Source organism: Rhipicephalus sanguineus, chromosome 10 (assembly GCF_013339695.2).
Source record: "Rhipicephalus sanguineus isolate Rsan-2018 chromosome 10, BIME_Rsan_1.4, whole genome shotgun sequence".
Classification (NCBI taxonomy): domain Eukaryota; kingdom Metazoa; phylum Arthropoda; class Arachnida; order Ixodida; family Ixodidae; genus Rhipicephalus; species Rhipicephalus sanguineus.
Window position 1 is genome coordinate 631,221 of NC_051185.1, and position 22,042 is coordinate 653,262.

Consider the following 22,042-nt stretch of genomic DNA (forward strand, 5'->3'; position numbering starts at 1 on the left):
GCGATGGGACAAACATCAGTAGTTATGGTTCTTGACACCACTGAGTCAAAGTTGTTCAAGTCATTGGTAAAAACAATTGGATAGTTGTCTGCAAATTTGAAGACTCCAACGACATCCGTACCGAACAAACGATCGTGAAGAAGCTTGTTACGATTAGCCAGAAATAAGTCGCTCAAACAAGGAGCAATGGAGGAAGCAATACATATGCCGTATTTTTGTTTCACAATGTGGTCGTCCCAAGTTGCGCAAGTTGAGTTAACATAAAAGTGAAGGAGCTCTAAAAAGTGTTCACGGGACAAGCCTGAAGCGCTCTGAAATTTGACAGTCCCGAACCTGTCAATACTGTCTGCAACACATGTCATCAATTCTGCCTGGGGGATCGGGTATAACAGATCTTTTATGTTGGGAGAAAAGGCAGCTATGTTCTCATCCTGCCTGTCCATTAAAAATTCGACAACTTGCTCAGACTTAACTACCAAATAAGTATCATCAACTGGAAGCATCTTAAACTGCTTCTGCAAATGTTTCACGTTCACGTGCACATGAAAATAAACATTTCCAGTTGCAAATCAGCGCTGTGTGTGTGTGCGTGTTCTCTTTCCATGTCCAGTCGCACTGTTGAAACTTATTGTGGTATTTCAACCGCGCATATGGAACACGCAAAAGGCAAAACTTAATCACGCCAAACACAGCAGTGAGAGGCACACAAGACCACAGCCATTAGTTAAAAGACATGGCTGGGCTCACCATCCAGTGGGACCAGAGAGCCAGAGTCATCTCAGGGCAAGAGAAGAGGCGTAAAGGAGACGGATACATTTATTTATTGTCATGTTACCCACAGTGCCCACAGGCATATCAAATACAGGGGAAATATTTGCAAATGTACAATGGAGCAAGTAGGTTATAATAACTTATAGACAAGCACATAATATTGTGGGCTATGTTTATGCCAAGCAGTGCTGTACATTGCTGCCACTTTTACATATATGCTGTGTGCATCCAGCCTAGAGAATATGGGCAACCTGCAGCACCTTAGCCATGAAGCACACGTGACAACTTCACTGCCAAAAATATAGTGCTTGTATTTTCAGACTTAAAGATATGTCATACTCCCCCGTGGACGTAAGGGTGATGTTCGGTACAAGTGATGTGCTTGCTGCCCACGAGAAGAACACCTGCCAAATATATGGGCTACATATGTGCTACAAGCATATGTGCTACATTATAACCATTTCCTGTTCCTTTGTAAAATATGGAAATGCAAGCAGATTCTAGTTCTCAGATTCATAAGTTCTGTACTTTTCTTGACATCCAACATGAGGAAGTGGCTCAGTCGAACAGGTAGTGGATCAATTGGATGGCACGTGGTGAAAGTGTAATAAACTGTGGGGCAGTACATGTCAGACGTATAAATGAGCTCCATCGGCAAAGCTACTCATATAGCCACAATTGACAAGCAGTGCATTACCTGTCATGGTCGTTGCAGTGCCTAGAGTCATAGGCTGATTTTGGAGGTGTGGGAACGTATTCTTCCTCGACCCAGAAGTCATCTTCGTCCTTCGACGCTGTGCTCTCGGCTGTCCAAGGCATGACAAGCTATATCCTGCGGCACATACAAAAGGCAACTTTTCTTCACACTTAAGTCCGTGCAACGCGTTGTTTCACAAAAGTGGAATGCCGTGCACGAGTGTCACATGCAGTTTCATAAAAGGCGCCGTTGAAGCGTCATCGGCAAATATCAACTCACTTTAGAGCCAAGTTCACCCACGGTCCGCTACTTTAGTGCAGCACAATAAAACCTGCTGATTGGTTAAGAGAGCATGGAACATAGCAACCCGCGCAAAACGTAGCCACCGTATGTAGCCAGTAGCACGCATGATGATGATGATGATGTGTGCTGCCTCTTCCCTTTGGAGCGGGAGCAACGGTCTATGTCGGATCGGGCAAGGAAGAAAAAGACAAAGCGAAGGTCAAGTTAAGAAGAAAATTTTAAAGGTGGGAGGAGAAAGGGGAGAGAAAGAAAATAAAAGAAAAAGGTTGGTACATCTAATGCGGTAACAAAGCGCGCGCGCCGCCGCGTATATCCGAAACATGGAGGAAGGAATACTGAGGAGAGGCCCTGACGTCACATTCGTGAAGCCTCCACTAGAGCTGTGCACGGGCCGTATTTCCGAGCCCGAGCGCGGCCCGGGCCCGCTAACTTTGTCGAAGGCCCGCCCGAGCCCGACGGCAAAGGGCTGCTAGCCCGCCCGGCCCGGCCCGACGTACGAAAACACAATCCCGGGCCCGGCCCGGCTTTTTGAAGGTTCTCTCCGAAAACGAAACATCGTTTTCCGGTAATTTGGCATTTTATTGAGAATATCGAATATGATCAAACGACACACGACGAACAGTCTCTATTACACAGATTACAAACTGTCGTGCAAAACAGGAAGCAGTCCCACGATTCCGGCTTCAAAGAAGTGCGGCGCTTTTGCTTTATGTAGCCCGCCGAACTGAAGTTGCGTTCGCTGCTTGCACTCGTCACCGAAATTGCTAAAGGGGTCGTAAAACGTCCTCCAAAAATTTTCAACTACGTGTGTATTCAGAATCCTGGCCGTCCATTTAGTACTATACATCGACTCGTTTGATGTCTGGGTTTGCTGAATTACTAAAAAAGCGCAATTTCGGTTTCCCCGCTCACGTTCCAGTCAACTGTGTAGCTGACGTCATTTTAAGACAGCCAATGAAAAGTCTCTGTCGTTGACAAAACATGGCGACGCAGCGATGTTTTTGAGTTTTAGTTGACCGTGGTTCGTAGCATCATATTGTTTAGATTGTGGTGCCGGCAACACCATAACATCATGGACACACAGCGGGCGATGGCTGACCTTCCCGAACTACAGCGTCGTCTGCTAGAGCGGAGTCGGCTGTTAGGCTTTGAGCCGTACGCCGACGCACCCATGCGGGTGCGAGACCGGCCATCGTCAGAGCAAGACAGCGGCAGCGGCGACGACGGTGAAGAAGCCTGCGCCGTGGAGGCACCTGTATCGAGACCACGTGGAAAAAAAAAATCACAGCATATCCACGGGGTGAATGATGATGAGTGGGGCGAAGCTACGGAGGGAATCATCTGTAAACCGTGAAACTCTTCCGTGAAATGCGCCCAGTACATAATATAAAGAGTGTGAAACATCGTGTATATATTAAACATCAAACTTTTATTGTACTGTTGGTTTACGTGGTCCCTTCGTTATCACTTGTGATCGGTGAAATGCAAGGAAGAAGTCCACTCCCGAGCGAAAGAGCGCCAAGAGCGACCGCATTCCCCGCTCGCCCTGTGCGAATTAAAGGCAAGGATAGAGAGAAGACAGGACGCGCGTTCCACGACGCCAGGTCGGTAGCATGCCCAACGAAAGCCAACGGAACGCGATCGTGCAAGTGCTCCGGCTTCGCATCGCCTCATGGTTCCATTTAGCGTCCCAAAACCAAACATATTGCTCAAGGTGTGCCTTGAGTTTTTCGTAGAAATAATTTCTTTATCATGTACACTAAGACGAAAAGTTGAAAGCTCACTAGAGTGTATCGCCCGCAAAGTATGTCTTTTAGTGTGATTTAACTCTCGTACGGCAGGGTCCTCGCGCCGTTGCCGGTCCACCTCGCCCGTTGACGATCGGGCGAGGTGGCTACATGCAACTACTACCCTACTACTACTACACTTTAAGAAAAACATCTGGCGTTCTTTCGTTCTGCTTTTACAAAACATCTGGCGTCTTTCGTTGGTTTATTTCATCAATCAACGGCGTTTTGAACAAAATTTTTATTGTTTAATCACGCACAGGAGAAATCTCACCAGGCACTACCTTGGAGGTAAACAATGGCTGCTAATGGCAATGAGAGACAGAAGAAGTCGGCTTTTAGCTAACACTTACACTTCTACTTCTACTAACGTTTCCTACTGGAACATGCCAATGGCTGCTAATGGGGAATGAGAGACAGAAGAATTCGGCTTTTAGTTAACGCGCACGCTGCGAATTTTTTATTGTTCAACAACGCACAGGAGAAATCTCCCACCGGCACCACCTTGGAGGTCAAAGCGTAAGACTTGTTACTCACTACTACGACCACTACGAGGGACGAACGGGTGCCGCCTTAAGGTGGGGGTTCCACTGCAGTGTAGTTTCATTCTGAGCCGCCAGAAGACGCCACCAAGTCACGTTTGGAAAAAAGAGAGGAAAATGCGCTCTCCGGCCGTCGCGACAGCGAAGAGCCTCTCCCTGCTGCAACTAATCCACTCTTTTCAGGGGCGCCGCAGCTCCTTTGAAAAGTTTCAGATGTGCTTCACGCCCCCCCCCCCCTTCCCCCCCGCCCCCCCCCCCCCCCCAAAGAAAAAAAAAAGCACGGCCCAGAGAGCCTTCGTACTCCCATGCCACTGTCTAGAAAAGAGGTGCCTCTTTCTCCTGGTAGTGTAACTATTTACGCGCCGCTGCCGCAAGGGCTGCTTTTTTTTTTCTCCCCTTCAACGACGCCTCTTTCTATCTCTCCTTCTGTGATGACCCTCGCTCACTTGTCCCTGTCCCCAGCGGTGCGGTTCTTTTCACGGGAGGAACAATTGCGCTGCAAACCGCTCACGTAGGCTGCCTGGCCAGCTGCTCTCCGTGACATACAGTGCCGAAATGCGGGTTTGGGTGACAAACTCTATCGCGGAGGTCACATCACAAGCGAACCATGAGACATCACATCCTTCCGTGTACAGTGTACTTATGTAAATAATCCCCTCTGTCGCTGTCGTTTACTCCTACCTCATTTACTGATTGTCACTACTCAGTCATCTGCTTGAGCTAGACAGCGGTCATCATAATAAACTCTCCTTTTTCTTTGTTCCATTTCTATGTACTTCCTCAAGTAAACAGCCACTTACGTCTACCACTCTATATGCCGTTACACACCCTGACACAATCGATCTATGTACTAAAGATTTTATTTCTCTCGAGAAAGAATTGACAGCAATATTTTGTAGAGAGAACGCTATAATTATGCAGTAATTATTCTCCAAATAATTGTGGTGACATGAGGGCTTCTATTCACAGTTTATGAATTATTTGCAAATGCTCAGGGAAGTTTTGTTCGCGTACACACACACACATATATAGAAATGTGAAAAAAAAAACACGTGTGCGAAGCAATTTTATTTACGTTTCACTGGAGGTCTAAGCTTCATCAGATAAAGCTCGGACCCCGAGCGGAACGTAAATAAAATTGCTTCGCACGCGTGTCTGACTTTTCTGAGAATCTTTTACCGAACCTAGAAACCCTGCGTCGTTTCTGAGTGTGTTACATATATATATATATATATATATATATATATATATATATATATATATATATATATATATATATATATATATATATATATATATATATTTGCGCAGTAGAATTGACAGCAATCTTTCTGCGCCAAAAGTATGCAGAAGACATCGTTGTCACTGCAATTGTGCTGGAACGTGAGACATGGTGGTCTGACAGGAAGAAAAAGAAAGAATAAAGACGAGACTGCCTCCAGGATAGCATTCAACTCTGTCCCGTTGTCAAAACTCTGCCGTTTGTGATACCCTGTAGAGGGTCGTGACGCTATTTCTGCGGCCCTTGTTGGGAACACGGCACAGTTTTACCCTGACCTGCAACACGGGGTGTAAGCAAACTCGTATGTACTCCTTCCTTCCCCCATGGAAGAAACGCGCCCAGTGGTTGTGTGTAACACCTCCACCCCCCCCCCCCCCTCCTCCCCTCATTATACCCGACACAACTTCTCGTTCGTCTGTAGGAGAAGACAAATTCTATTTGACTAGCTGTGCTCTTCCTTCACCGTGTAACATAAGCTTCCGAATGTTCGAAAGACGGGTAGTTTGGCAATTGCGTGCTACAACGCTGCCGCTCTGACCCACGGTGTCAAACCCGTGCTAATTGCCTAAGCAGCACAGTTTTCCCTGCTATACGTACCGTCATTTATTTCATTTGAATTGAAACTTCAGCAGAGTAGTATCAATTCATCTTTTGGTTGATGCAGCATTTATTTATCATGTTACCGTGTGCAAAGCATCAGATGAACCGCAAAACCATTTGTATGACAGAGCTGAAGCAATTACGTCTTCAGCGACATATATGCGTGGCATGAATGGTCCTGGTGCGTTATTCTCTTGTCGGGGGAACGACTTCTCTATTCGCGTACGCTATTTCAATAGGATTTTGATTTTCAATAAAGTTCGTACAATAACATGATGAGTGGTCGTTTCACCCAAATTGTCAGTAATTGACAGCAAGCTGGCGCTGATCGAAGCGTAGACGGCCTAACAGCCGGAGACGCACAGTGCGGTAGTCCGAGGTCCGTCTTCGGCGTAAACTCGGCGTCACGGCCTTTCCTGGGGCACAAAGGCGCCATGTGTCGCATTACCGCTTCGGCACCAGCGACAATGGTGTTGTTTCGAGCAATTGCAACCATGCACCTCCTGGTGCATGAGAAACAGCCGGCGTCTTCCTTATCGCCGCAAAGTGAGGCGGCTGCCTTTATTCCGTCCCGGCGCCCGAGGCAAAGGGTGGCTCGCCGATTGCGACAACTCTTGGAAAAAAAAGGTCGGCATATTCACTGACTAAATGCTAACCGTTTACTTGTCACAAAATACACTAGCCTCTTAGTAAGTGAAGGTAGTAAAATGCAGGCTAGTGGAACCCTCTACCTAGTTAGTGAGTGAATAGTACTAGCTCGAATGGCTAGTCCATTACTAAGTTGTTAGTAACCGCGCTAACAACTCAATTAGAGGCTTACGCCTATTTTGTTTATATGTGCGTGTGCATTGCCATATAAAGATGATTCTATTACAAAAGTACCTAAAGGACTAAAAAAACGAAGTGGCATTGTCCTCGTACATTAACGAATGGCCGCTAATTACTTCATGTAATTACCGTGGTAGGTACACAAAGCAACCAACATACATAGAGGCATGAATTGATCACGAATGAGAAAACACACGCAAGTGCACACACAGAATAGCAAGACTTTTACGTAGCTGATATCTACTCTAGCAGCGGCTTGAAGACTATGCTCCTATGCACCGTGTACTGGTTGGCAATCATAGAATTTAGAAGAATAATTGATGTTTTCTACACATTGTCGTGTGCCCTTATATTTGCTTATATGCGTGCCATCACGTAGCACGAAACTTTAATTCCAAGGTAATCAACAAAACAAAAATTGTTTAAATTTTGCTAAAGACTGTCACGATTACGGCAAAGTATACTGCGCATCTACGAAAGATCTGGCAATGTGGGTGACTAGTAGTTACTTAGTTAAAAACACCAAGTAAACTTTCTGGTTAGTGAAGGCAGCACTTTACGACCTTTACTAACTGCTGGCTAGTAAACAGATTTCGCGATGGTAGTAAAATACGCTCGAAAGTAGTAAATGCAAGCATTTACTAACCATTTACTAACTTTTTTTCTAAGAGTGCACAGCGCACACTCGAGAAGCTCAAATCTACGCGAGCAGTGGACACCAGTGGATGCGAATGAAATGCGTTCCGTTCTCTAGCGTCTCCCGTTACTAAGCACAGACTGTCGGCTTTCGTGCTGCAGCACATATTTTATTACCTGCTCTCATCCTCGCTCAATCGCCCCCCCCCCCCCCCCCCCATGCTGCCTCTCAGCTGCAGGCTAGCACAGTGGATGTTATGCCCCATCTCCTGTACTCGTGGGGTCTAGACTACACCAGTCTTGGTGGTGTTGCCTCGTGCATAGTGCACCCCTTCTTCCCAGGGAAGGATTGGTTAGCCTACAGACTTTTGGGAAACCCTTGTCTCCCCCAATAACTCAATTAGACTGCATTGCCGTGGGAAACAGTGCCGCGTTCCAGCTGCGTTTACACGAATGCGACAGAATGCAGCGGTAGCACATCACCTTTCCTAGAGCAATGCGCCGCCGTTTACATGGAGTGCATGAACCCTCCCGAGAAGTCCTCGCTTTCTGCCCCCGCAACTGTCGTGTAGTATCGAAGAGGTGCACTCGAGGCCGACTCGAGGAGGGGCCGGCGTTCCCCTTCAATTGTGTAAGGTGGTCCATGAGTCGGCTTACCCCTCGAAATCCACACCTGCCTGGCGCATTTGTGCGATGCGCCTTTCCAGCGCTTACACCCGTTTACATGGATGCGATGCGCCAGTTGTCGCATTCGTGTGAACGAGGTGCGTGCCGTGCCGGTTTACGGCAAACTGTCAACGCAGGCACACTTCCCTACCGTGGGAAGATGAACTGGGCCACACTCAGACAACGTGGAGACCATTTTGTGGAGACGGCGTGTCGGCGTCTTGTTGAATGAATGGAGTCGCCCCAGCTGGCCGGTTATAATCCCGTTTACATGAATGCGACAGTAGCGCATCGGCTTTGCAAGCGCGTTTCGGAAAGGCGATGCGACGCCGTTTACAGAACCCCTCGTCTTCTCTTCGCCGCAGCGGCCATGTGGTTGCTGGCCGAGTTCATTGATGTCAGAGGGATACATGCGCTTAGCCGTGTCTGAAGCACGGGAGACAAAAATTACCACCTTTTTCTCCTTCATGAACCACTATACAAAGAGATACATATTAGCGCGAACAAAGAAACAAAGACTACAGAGAGAAGTGGGAGGAAGCAGAAAGGTTTCAGCGCCTGACCTGTCTGCTCCCTTCCAATTCCTTCTCGAGTGTTTGTTTTTTGCTTTGCGCTAATATGAATACCTTATAGCGAAAGAGGCACGCCCGGAGTTCGCACGACGGGAGGCCACCGTTACTCTCTTCGTGATTTACGGCCTGTGATTCGACCGGGACTCGCAATACCATCCCTGTCTGACGTATTACTGCAATGCGCCTTCCTAGCGAATTGCCATTGTTAACATGAACGCGATGCGCATCTGTCGCTTTCATGTAAACGTGTTTTATGCACAACGATACCAACTATACTTTTTATAAACTTATCGTTTTCAAAAACGCTTCTCTTCTTGTCTGGCTACTAGGCGCAAGTCCCAGTTCGGCTACGTTGGCTCGTCAGCCTTACGACTCACGCTACGAGTTTACGACCCGCTATCCTCAGACATCGCAAGTTCTCAGCACGGCAGACTTTCCAAAGACGTTGAGTTGTTAGCTCCTAACGTTTCTCCTTCACGCGAAAGCGGCGGCTGATAAAGCACGAGCTGAGCAAAGAAAACAGAGAGGAGGTGTTCGATCGCGTGTCACGAGCACAACAGCATGCACTGCGCAGATATCGAGGAATAGCTGTTGATTTCAGCCGCCAGTGCAGCAACACAAGCCTACAGGCACGCGCCTAAGATTCCCGGCCGGAGGCTATCAATCGGATGTCACTGTCTTCCGACGGCAAAGCTGTGTTGCGTGGAACGATGTCATACTTCGGGTTTCCAGCTCACCACATCAGCATTGGACGCAAATTCCCGCTACCGCAAGAATTGCTGCGTAGTCACCGATATGGTCTGCACACAAGGATATACAGCAGCGAACGAACCGGGACCCCAAGCGTATCACGCATGTATGCCACCTGCCGTTTGTAAAACCTTGCCTGAGGAGGTTTACTGAAGAAATAAAAAAACTTAGGAGGCCTACTATTTAGGGCCGAAACATACAAATCCAAGTGCCAGAAGAGATGTAGAGTAGACCATTCGGAAAATCCCAATGAATATGTGCCCGCACATGCCACAGGGTGACCGCAAATACGGCCGAAGCTTACCACTAAGGCTTTTTATATAAACTCTATTTGTGATTCGAGCAAACAGGTATACAAATTTAGGTGTGAAGTTTGCGATACTGGGCTGACAGAAACCGCGTTCCACACCCCAAAGTACAATCATTCAAAGCAAGAGCAATGAATCAGAGAAATACGCAAAGTGAGCTCGCAGTTCCTAGGCTGTATAGCGCAGGCTGTCTAAAGGTGCGCGTGATAGAAGCGGGGGCGGAGGCAGGGTAACCACGCGAGCGCCTTGTTGCACGGTGTTCCGACTCAGAGTGAAGAGTTCGCAAACGCCCGCGTCCCCTTGGAGCTAGCCTTATGTAATTATGAGGAACGCCGCTATGGGGCACTCCTGAACACTTAGAGTGCACGGAAATATATACGCGGGTGTTCCTGGATTTCGTTGCCATGGAAATGCGCCTGTCGTAGGCGGAAATCGAACCCACGTCCTGAAGCGAAACACTCCGATGCATAACTTGCCAAAGTATATGATAGACGGCGAATCGGAGCGAGCGTATCCTGCCAAGTTTCCGCTTGTAGCCTAATCTAGCAAGTACAGAGCACAGCAAGCCCAGTTGAACGGGATGGGTTACTTTCGCGCTCACGCACTTTTGCCCGGGGAAAATGCTGCGACGCATAAAGGAAAGGAAGCCGGTACCAAAGAAATTCGAGTGGCCTACATTTTTTAGAAGCGGAGGTATACATCTTAATTGTGTTTAATTGTTAATTTAGTTAGTTTAACTCTGCGGTGTTTAGTTTGTTAGCAGTGGCAGAAAGGAACACGCAGCAAGTACAAAACAGTTGTCGTGTCATTCCTATATATGTGTGCCTTATCTCGTATTTATGATGTTTATTGCTGTGGATTCATATGAACAAGCCCAGCAAACCACACCTCTGGAAAACGACATTTTTTCTAAAAAAAAAGGAAAGAAAAGGAAAGCTGAGGTGCTATTCAAAACATACTTCGCCCACGCAGATCTACTCAGTTCCCTCGCATCGCACGCGCACTGCCCGTTTTTCTGCTTTCTTTTGTCTGCCGTTGCACACCCCTCGGTTTTAGTGGTCGCCCGAGTGGGGCCACAAACATACGCACGCACACGAGGGGGACGTTCCGAGAGTACGGCTTTTTTTTTTTTTTTTCACTTGACGACGCTCACCCCATACTCTCTGTGCAAAATCGGCATTTGCCCCCCTCCAGCCACACCGGCACTTGCCCCCACCCAAGCTATGCCAGATCTCTCTCTCCCCCCCTCCCCCAGCCGCGATGCAAGACGGCTTTGCACCCCCCAAGGCGCCCATGCTTCACACTTGCTTTCACGCTCTCCCGCGCAGCCGTCTGAAAGGCAGACAAAAAGAGAAGACTTGCAGATGCTGGGGCATGGTCTGAAGTTGACATTCTCCCCTGAAGTAAAATGTTTTCGAACGCCACAGTCGGGGAGACGGGGAGCTTTCCAATGCAGCGCTTTCGTGTTGTCCGTCTAGGTGGCGCTAGAGGAAGATTTTCGTTGTAGTGATAGGAATAATGCAGATTTCTCAGTGTTCCTGCAGTATTTGTGTGTGATTAGTGTGTATAATTATATAAGGAGACCGTAACTATTATATTTTAAGCTATGCATGCGGAGATTTCAGCGCAGTTTGAAGATTACTCCACTTTTGTTGACGTTTTCAGCATGAAAAATTAAGACAGTTTACGAGCTTCGTATCGCATTTCTGCTTGCTTTATTGAAAAACGCTAGGTCCAGGAAATAGATCGGGGACTATAGTTTCTCTACGTGCAAATTCGGCCATGGAACTTCAGTAGCTTTCCACGAAAATGGGCCACGGTAGGTCCCTATATTGAGAATATCGCCCACTTTAGATGAATATAATTTAAAAAGTAGCACGTGCACATCGATGAAATTGGGTATTCAGACGGAAAATCTTATCCTCTACATACGCCCCGAAAATGAACTTTCTCTAGCGAATAGTTACTGGACAATCTGCTGCGGAAGTTACTAAATTTGGCTGTTTTCAAAAGCTCAGCAACAAAAAAGTAGAAGTCCAACATCAATTTGCTACGTTGAGAAAATAGGTAAATATGTCTTGAATGTGCTGCGCAAAGAACAGTGCTGTAACTGTAGCAGATTTTTTAAAAAATGGTCATTGCTGAGGCACAGTCAGCCAAAACCGTGTAACTTGCGTTTATTCTTGGCTATCCATCCCCAAATACTAATGGTTGACTTGTTTTTAATAAATATATTTGAAAAGTACAAAGATCAAGCTTTTCAATGATATATAAGTCAACTATATAAAGCACGGAGAACAGCCGCCGCGTCGGTTGGAAAAGTGACAAAAACGACGTGTTCGTGCCTGCGCTAGCGGAAGCCCCGACCATGACCTCACACCTCCTGAACTTTTTCGGTGGTGCGTCGAGCAAGAGGTTCTGCGTCGGTACGGCGTCACGCTTGAGGCGAGCGTTTTTTGTGTCCAAACCGAGACTCCGAAGGACATTGAGGTTGGTTTGGTAGTCTTCTGGCAGAAAGTGGTCGGAACACACGAAACCACTCTCTGAGCCCAGACCATCGGGGCCATCGCGGTTGATAGCTCGAAGCCACACTGCTCTGCGCTGTGGCTCGCTGGGCAGCTTGTGAAAGCGAACGTTGTTTGCACTTTCATAAGTTGTGCGGCACTGTCTGACGACGCACACAGTTGGCATAGCGAGGAATAAGCCACCGAGAACACACAGTAGAACACAACTTGCGACGCTGCACTGACTGCACCGACCGAGCCCAGCAAACCGACGGGAAGGCATGGATACACACGTGAAAGAGCCCGGATGTACTTGAAAGCGGAACTAGAGTGACCTAGAATAGGGGGAGTGTCCAAAGCGCCGCGCGAATACATGGGAGGAGCGAGGGCCTTTTGCGGTGAACTCCCGCGCCGCGGCGCTGCCGTGCCGGACCCGTGGGCTTTCTCCGCGGCGGAAGCCGCGTCAAAGTGGCGAGCGTCTGCTACGCGCGTGATATTTTGGCCGCTATTTGCTAAAATTGTGGAAATTTGGGCAACATTTAATACTGCGTCACTGAAACATAATACTGCAGCGACTCATCACACAGAGAACGTGTTTGTGTGTTGTGAAACGGGGTTTTTGTATGTATCTTTGCAGCTGGTTTGTCAGCGCATTGGTCCACACATCCGCGGCTGTTTGAGGAACGCATCCTGCGCGCACTTCATCGTGAGAAAAGGCGCTTAGCTTACTTTCGTGTGGAATGACGAACGTAAGCTTGCTGCAGGAGAGAATAAACTGGAGATAACCAGGAGAACGTAGCACATATGCACGTAGTAACTAGCTCATGCAGGGTAACGCGTTTGCACCCTTCATATCCTATCTTTTATTTCGTGCATTCGATTTGTTTACAAGGCTGCCTCCGGCGCTCTGCTGTTTCAAGCCATTTCATGCGAAGCCGAATGTGTCAGTCGGCGTGGCTGCGGTACCAAAGTAAGAAGTTATGCCTAACTCGCGTCTCGTCACTTGGTATACACGAAAATTGGCACGGACGGGCACGAATGTAAGTATGCCCAACACGACCGATAGGTCATGGCATCACTAACTCGACATGCTTGCCATTTGCGTAACGACTAACAATAATAATATGGCGTATGGCGCAAACCCGCTTTCAGCCAGAAATAATTCTGACGATCTGTGATCTGACGATTTGTTTTCGTCAGGTTATAAAAAACGTGGTGGTCACCAATATCGATGTCAACATGTTAGACGTAACCATACATATTGAAGACTGACCGCGTAGGTGAAATGAATGCGAAAAAATTACATAAAAAAAAACATGGTCCCTTATGCATTCGCCGGAGATGACTCGAAAACGAAAGCCATCTTTTCGTCAGTCGATGCATTGATCCTCCCTCGCTCCTCTCAGAAAGCTTTCTGCACATAACGTGGTTTCGGACTGTCCACGTGCAGGATCGAAGGCATTGCAAGTTTTCTGCACCTCACCTGCTTTTACATTGCCTACATCGGGGGCCGATCACGGAGGCAATGGAAAGCGACCATGTCATGTGATGGCGTCATCATATGACGTCACGTTGAATGACGTCATAGTGACGTCACAAGTTTTGTCGACGTCATCGCGTGATGATTTTGTGCATCACTGTGTTGGCTACGCGGGACGCCGACGGTCAATTTTCGTGTTTGATGAGGCATCTAAGGCTTTAGCGCTTAAAAAAAAGACAAACCAAAGAAAATGACACGATAACAGTGCAGCATCGTGTATGCCTCACTTCATGTTACGAGCGATCGCCCGAAAACAAACGTGATTCTCAGTTAGAGCAGCTGATTGCGCGCGTCTGCGGGACAAAAGAGGCTTGCTTTACCCGTCTGGTCATCTCTTCATATTTATTCAAGAGATGAGCAGACTCGCTATTTAAGTACTCCGGAGCTTCAGCACGAAATTGTGGTGGATGCTATATTGAGGTCATCAGGAATAAGCGGGAAATTGCGGTCGGGTGCCCTGTTGGCGCGCACTCAACTGCCGCAGAAACAATTGTATTTTATGTAAGTATATACTCGTCCCCATCTTTTCGTAAAGTCTCTGAACCGGGCGAACGCTAATCTCCGAGAACCGTGAAAACATCTGAAGTTGAGAATGAGTTATTTGAAACTGTTTTCATTTCGTATGGTGAAGGCTTGAGGCAATGCACGCATCTCCCGCGAACGTTTCATACTGACGTTCAGCGATCCAATGCAACATGCGATAATATATATATATATATATATATATATATATATATATATATATATATATATATATATATATATATATATATATATATATATATATATATGTTTACCGTATTATCGTTCAGGCAGCTTCTACAGCAAGAATAGGGGCATTTGCAACTTTGTTTCATGATATCTGGATATTTGTAAAGCATTTTTTATATTACGCCTTTTATGCAAAACTTGTGGAATAAGGTTAGTTTATCTGGCATTGCTTTTCTTTCAAATGTTTGCGCACAGTGAGCCTTGTTGTACGCTACCTCAGAAACAAAAATAAGCCAACAGCATTGCGGTCGTATGACCGTCTCTACTCTTTTTTATCTTTTTTTTGTTTCCCCTGCGTCTTCCCGGTGTGCTCCGTACATAATAAAGAGCTTGTGGAGGCTAATGAATTGTCAACTAAAGCAAACCAGCGGCGACTATGAGTAAAAAGCCCGTGAAGTCACTGCGCGCAAGTATTTCATCTGACTGCGCGTGCAATTTACTTTTTTTTATTACTCTTAATTCGTGCATGCGTGATGCTATTGCCCGATTACTCGTGCGAATAGGGTTTTTTTTCCGTTCTTTGCTTGTGCGTGTCCGTTTTGCGCGTTTTTACACACGCACCAACGTTCTCGAACCCTGTGACCGGAACTATAGGCCACGCTGATGCCGCTTGACACATATTTTGCATTCTGTTGTTGCCCCAGCACTAACACAACGCTTAAAGATGGATAAGCTTCATTCCGCACCGCATTACTAAAGTTAAGTAGACTTCAAGTGCCCTGTGTGGAAACGCGACGCAAAAGACTACAGCGCGTAGCAGACGCCCCTCGCTTTCCGCGCGCTTCCCGAGCGCGGAAAGCCCACGGGTCCGGCGCAGCAGTGGCGCGGCGCGGGAGTTCACGTCAAAAGGCCCACGCGGGAGCCGGCGCTTTGGACACTCCCCCTATTCTAGGTCACTCTAGCGGAACCGAGCAGATCACTCACTGTGATTGTACAGCTTAGAACTCAGAGCGCCAAAATAGCTCTGCTGCTTTTTCTTTTTTTAGTATCCTATAATTATATTACTTCAGAGCAAAATAAAGCGAACGCTCTCTTTGTAACTTCTCTTAACATGACGTATCACTGACGTCACATTTTAGTGCTTTTAGCGGCCGACGGTCGCGCATGGTCGCTAGCGATCTCCAAAGAACTGTGATTTCAAATGGGTGTCATTAATTACAGAATGGATCTTGTGCCGAAATATTTCGGAATTGGTATGTCTAATCCGTATTAAATCAGGGAAAATTGCAACCGGGAAGTTTCATTTTCGTTTCATGACCCTTGCTAATATCTTTTTTTGCCAGCCTGGCAAGCTTGGGATGTCTCTGCTGCTTGTTTTTCCAGAAGACTAAAACTTCAGATGGACAGGCGGACGATTCCATAGAGAGATAATCGGAGAGCTCCCCTTTTGTTTAAAGTAGCGAATGGAAAGGAAAAGCGGTAAACGGCGGTCGCGGAAAAGCCACTGTATGCGTGCTGAAAACAATTCCCGCTTTGCGCCGGGCCCGAGCCCGGCCCGATAAAACTCCAAGTAGCCCGAGCCCAGCCCGGGCCCGAGGTGGAAATGCGTCGGCCCGCCCGAGCCCGGCCCGCGGGCCGGGTCAGGCTCGGGCTTTCGGGCTACCCAGAGCCCGTGCACACCTCTAGCCTCCACATCGCAAACACCCGCATCGCCTCCTAGCGAAGGCGCAGCGAAACATTTCGCGATTTCCGTCGCGACGTTTGCAAGCGCATGCGTGCATCGCGAAACTTTGCAGCCTTTTTTGTTTGTTTGTTTTTCGCCGTGCAAGCGGTGTAGTCGATTCACGCATGCTGCTCTTTGTGTGTGTTCTTTAGGAAAGCTACGCAATGCTCAGCTGTTGCGTATACCCTGTGCAAATCGCGAGCGCTGCGGACAATACCGGGTGTCACTTTTCATGTGTACGTATACGTTCGCTTCATTACTGATCACTAAGGCATGGTATTTGCACGGCCGCTACATAAAAAAAAACACCTGTTTTTTTTTTATGTAGCGGCCGTGGTATTTGCGTGCGAAGCTCTCGGATGTGCGGTCTGTTGCTTGTTACTCATTCTGTCAACTCGGAACGCACGTGAAATTTTGTTTTTGGTGTCTGACGCGCCGTGCATACCATGCGCTGAAGGCATCGTACGTTTTAGAGGCTGTGTCGTTCAAACGAAAGGGCAATAAACTTTTGTTGTTATCGGACTGCGTGATGTATGTATTGTGCGGTGTGCGCTCGCTGCGTGCTTGCGTTGTGCGCGCACTGGAATTACAAACTTTACGTGCACGGTCGCGTATACAATACAGCGGTGTCCTCTTTTCGACATGAAGTTACGTCAACTATAGGTTGGCGTTGCGCCGAATAGCTACTACGCTTACTCCATATACACGAACAAAGAACCGCTAATTGGGCAATAGATCTGGAAATCGGGCTACGAGAAAGGAAAAGAAAGGCCTAACGCCCAGCAGAACGCGTAAGTCACTGCTAGGTGAGTTCGAATACGATGAGGCAGGGGCTGAATGTTTTTGAATACGGCACGTACCGGTACTTTCTGTACTGTTGGACAAAAACGCTCCACGAAGAATTTCAGCACGCAGCGCTCGGGCCTGCCACGCACGAACAGTCTGGTAAACGTCTGCTTGCAACATTTTACTGCGTGCGAACCGCACAACATGCGCTAAGTTTACGCCAGGACTAAAAGAGAGCATTGCACGTGTTCCTAGGTAGTACCCAGACATAGGGAGATCTTCAAGAAGCAAACGGGGAAAATATCCCCAGATGCAAGTTACCCGGATGGAGTCTGTGAGAAAAGAAACGCTCGTCGTCACGCTCCGCCGAGCGCACTATAGTACCTAGGGAGGCTAGGGAGAGAATCTCTAGGGATTTTCGATGGTGGCGCCGTGGCGCCGTCACTTCTTAGCGGAGGCGGCGGAGCTTTTAAAGACGATAGTCTTTCTTGGGGAACTTAAACGCAGAAATTTTGGTCTGTCTTTCTGTCTTTCTGTTTGTCGGCACGTCCCTCGATTCAGCCACTCGGCCAAAGTTGAACCACTTGCCCAAGGGCCAGCCGTCTTGAACTGGTATGGCTGTTCATACTTGTGAACGTTGTCGATCAAAAATAAATATCATGCATATCTGAGGTGCAACATCACTAGGTAAGTATTAGGTGGCGTGTTCCTTTAATAGAAAATGCATACATACGTAATTTTAAGGACCCTAGTTTCTTAAGCTGCGCTGAAAATGCATAAGAATGGAAGCGAGCGAGTTGGTATGCGTTCATCTTTGTTGAAACAGCGCTCACTAGACGACGACGAAGTAAAAGAAGGCACAGGACAGGCGCTGCCTGTCCTGTGCCTTCTTTTACTTTGTCGTCGTCTAGTGAGCGCTGTTTCAACAAAGCTGAAAATGCGACTGCGCTGAAATTTGCCTTCCTCCGTGCCCTTCGCACGAGCTCATTGTTGTGTTTCGGTTTCGGTTCTGTATTGCACTGTACGAATGCCATAGGTTGGTGTTGAAAAACTTTAGTTTTGAGAAGGCCAAGAAGGTGAAAAAAAAATATTTAAAAAATGAAAAAGCAGCGTTGTGGGCGGCCTTCAGGCTGCCGGTTGTGGGCGCCGCTCTGGCGTTCCTGTTTTACCCAGGCGACGTGTAAATAAAAGAGTGTGTGTAGAGTACTCGTTGAGTGCGGACGTTTCTCTGCTTCAGCGCTTCGCGCCAAACCGCGTTTTCGGGCTGGCTGGCGTCCCCGCCGGTCGCGTTGGTCACCGCCGGTCTTCGCCTGCTGCTGCGCCGGGACTACCAGCACGCAACACAGCACTCATGTTTCCCGACGTATTGCCAGATGGCGTCCATATCTCACACAGCGCCTCTTCTATCGTCTTTACACGACATTTGCAGGGAAGCACGCAGATACGCGGCCAATTTTTTCCGCTTCGGCGCTTCCCCGCCGACTGGTGTCGGTTCGGCTGTGTTCCACGTGTGCACGGGATCGCGCGTTCGTCTCTCGTCTCTGTACCGACGATGATGACCGCGAGTCGTGCAGCTTTCGTTTCAACAGCGTAGTCCGTGAACCGGTGTCCCGTAGCGACTTTGTCGTGACCGCCTTTGCTTGATTGACGGACGTCGAGGGCGAAGCAGAGCGAAGATGCTGCAATGCGCTGCTTTGCCACAACAAGTAAGTAGCGATCTCTGTTACTTCGAGTTTTGCTCCGCTAGCCTCTGTCGCGAGTAATAGCCACAAGTGACGGCGTACCGGTTACATATCAAAGTGTGATAGTATAGCTATGTTGCCGTTCTTACGTTGTGGGTTCGGAGCGTGATAAACATTTCGAATTGCGGCACGTGCGGACAGCCGATGGCGTACGATCAGACACGAACTAAAGCTCGAAAGGGGCCGTCCCGCAGAGGTCACGTGGTCGCGGGTGACCAATAGGAAAGAACTGCCGGTAACCCGTCGACCGATATAATTGACCGGTAGCCGGCAATATAGACACTACCTTTTGCGAAAGGGCGCTGAGAAGTGCGTCGGAGGCAATTTGTGCGAAGGCCAGAGAAAATACGGTAAACTTTTTCTCTTTTTCCAGGTCATGCCGTCCGGAGTCAAGTACTACGGCAGCTACTGCTGCGCTGCGTGGTGCAACAACAACGGCAGGATAGGGAGAGAGCGTGGTACTAAGTGGTTCAGGATTCCGCGAGACGACAGGTAGCCCTTTGCACCTTTCCAAGATGTAATATTGAAGTTGTGGCTGTCATTAGCTAACTATCAAAGTATGTCCGTATCTTTTGCACTATTTCGCCGTTCAGCTAGTTAGTGTTTGGATGATCATACATATTCTTCATTCGCTTAAATCGAGTGGCCCCTTTTCACTCTGAAAAATCGTCCCCTTTTCCTCTGTGATGCTAATGCTGTCTTCTGCACTTTTATTGTATTGTGGGAATTTTCTAAATATCGCCTATTTATTCCTACTGTGCAATTTCTCAACATGTGGCAGCTGTCTTGCATTGTGCAATGCACCCATCTTTTGTACGTGCTTACTGAGAATGTGACTTGAAATAAAATGTTTCGTCTCTCCCAACGATTGTCATGTCTGCATAAACAATGGCATTGTGTGCTCGCCGCTCTGGCGGTGTGGCTTACACGAAGTTACTTATGCATGCAAGTAACACGTTAATATATATATATATATATATATATATATATATATATATATATATATATATATATATATATATATATATATATATATATATGCGCCTTCATAAAAACAACTGTTTATTTTGTCTACGTTTCGACGGGAGCCCCGTCTTCTTCAGGACATAACAATATTTACAGCGTGTGTGTGTCCTCTTATAGCATGTTGAGAGTGGAAGGGAAAGGACAGAAAGGAAGGGAAAAAACGGAGAAAAAAGGGGGGGGGGGAACCACGACAACAACAACAACAACAATAACAGCAATATACAAAAAAAAAAAGAGCAAAGAAAAGTCCGGAGCGTCAGTAAGAAGGGTTTTGCTTGTCGCGGACATTGTGTTCCTTTAGGCAGCGACAACAATAGAGCCTCTGCGCACCCATCTTCCCCCAAACGGGCCATGTAATGACCCCGCGCATCTAGTATGGCCCCTTCCGGTGTGGGGCCACGGGTGGCGTTTTTGACGTCCTTCTTCGTCGTTTACCGCGTTAAAGTAATTGGCGGGGTGGACAGTGAGGGCTTTCAGCGTATGTTTTTCCGTGTCGGCCTGGATGTAAGACCCGAAGTGGTCGGTAGTGTTGTCGCGTCGTCAATATCTATTAAGCGCATTGGCTCTTTTTGCAAGAGGAAAAGATGTAGAGAAAGGTAAGGGTTGTAAAGGAAAAAGACCGACTAAAAGCTTGTTCGTATAATGACAGTTTAAGTGCAGTGCTGTACACAACACTGTACGACGTCCGGGACCACTTATCTGTGCATGCCGGCTGTGCTTGGAGTGGCAGATGAATCCTGGTTAGTGAGATGCTAAGCTCAAGGCTGCACCGAGGAGCGCTATCATTCAAAACATTGTTATGCTCGTATTGGGCGGCAAGGGGCCGGGGACTGATTAGAGATTGGCGTTTGCGCTTTTTAATGATCGTAATGCGGAGAGGGTTCCCGGGTGTTCATTGATTCCACTTTTTATCGTGTCGAATTTGTATATAAAGTATGATTCACGTTGCTCCCTTTCTCTGGTTGTTCGAAAATTGTTTTCCAAGAGTGTAACCTTGATACCCTCGAAACTGTGATCTTTCAATGCGACATGTTTAGAAAGTGGAAGGCCAGGCAGGGAACGTGCATGTGACCGATGGTTGTTGAACCTAATTCTAAAAGGCGTGTCTGTCTGGCCTACGTATTGCATGTTACATACCCCACATTCCAAAAGGTATATGACGTTGTTTGAGTCGCAGTCAAGTGCACCACTTATTTTGTGCTTAAAATTTGAGTGTGTGCTTTCCGCCACGGTTGTTGTCTGCATGTGCTTGCATACTTTGCATCTTCCTTTTCCGCAAGGGCGACACCCGATTTGGGGCTTTGTGCCTATCTTTGAATTTATTAAATGATCCCTGATACTTCTTGGCCGCCTGTATACCACACCCGGAGGGGAAGTGAAAATTTTGGATAGTCGCTTGCTCTGTTCCAATATGTTAAAGTGTTTTTTTAAGATCTTATTAATGTTGGGTGGGTTGTTTGTAAAAGTTAATACAAGATTTTTCTTGCGCTGCTGATCGGTATCTTTTTGTTGGTGTAGTAGAGTCTGGCGGTCCAGATTTGCCGCTTTTTTGATCGCGTCATCAATGATAGCTGGTGGGTATTCTTGATGGAGGAGTACCTCGCGCATACGTGCGGTGTTTTTTTGGAAATCCTCAGAGCGAGAGCAGATTCTTTTGAATCTGTGTGCTTGGGAATAGGGAATACTGGTCTTGCAGTGGCGCGGGTGGCAGCTTTTGAAGTGCAGGTACCGTTGCCTGTCCGTAGGTTTTCTGTATACACTAGTGACCAACGCGCCATCCTCTATTCGAATGTGTACATCCAGGAAGCTTATTTCAGTGTTAGAGTAGGAGTACGTAAAAGAGATGCTGGGGTGTGCTTGGTTAAAGGCATGTATGAATTTGAGGAGTTCGTTTTCTGAATCAGTCCAAATCATGAATATGTCGTCTAGGTACCGTTTATAGAATGAAGGTCTGATATCACAGCCTGAAAGGAAATTGGACTCTATGTGATGCATGAATATGTTAGCGTAGTTTGGGGCCATTCTTGTACCCATTGCCGTGCCGCTGATTTGAAGGTACGTGGTGGGAATCGTTGCGCATTCAATCGGACGAACACAGGAACACTCTGTCCTTCCTTCCTGTGTTCGTCCGATTGAATGCGCAACGATTCCCACCACGAACATGCACCAACTCGCCCAGCAAGAAGTTCTTCTAAAATATTTGAAGGTAGTACTGGTTGTTAAATTCGAAGCTGTTCAGTTCGAGGACAAGTCGGGTTAAAATTGCAA

At 47.4% G+C, this 22,042-nt stretch overlaps 1 protein-coding gene across 1 annotated transcript in view; it reads right to left on the reverse strand.

The window, feature by feature from the left end:
* LOC119372686 (probable ATP-dependent RNA helicase DDX43) overlaps positions 1-1,603 on the reverse strand; it is a gene marked incomplete in the record, with an annotated part of 252,672 nt that extends 251,069 nt beyond the window's left edge. The window contains 1 exon segment of the mRNA XM_037643131.2: positions 1,469-1,603. Within this exon segment, the coding sequence (XP_037499059.1) occupies positions 1,469-1,590 (122 nt within the window).
* Between the last annotated feature and the right edge of the window lie 20,439 nt (positions 1,604-22,042).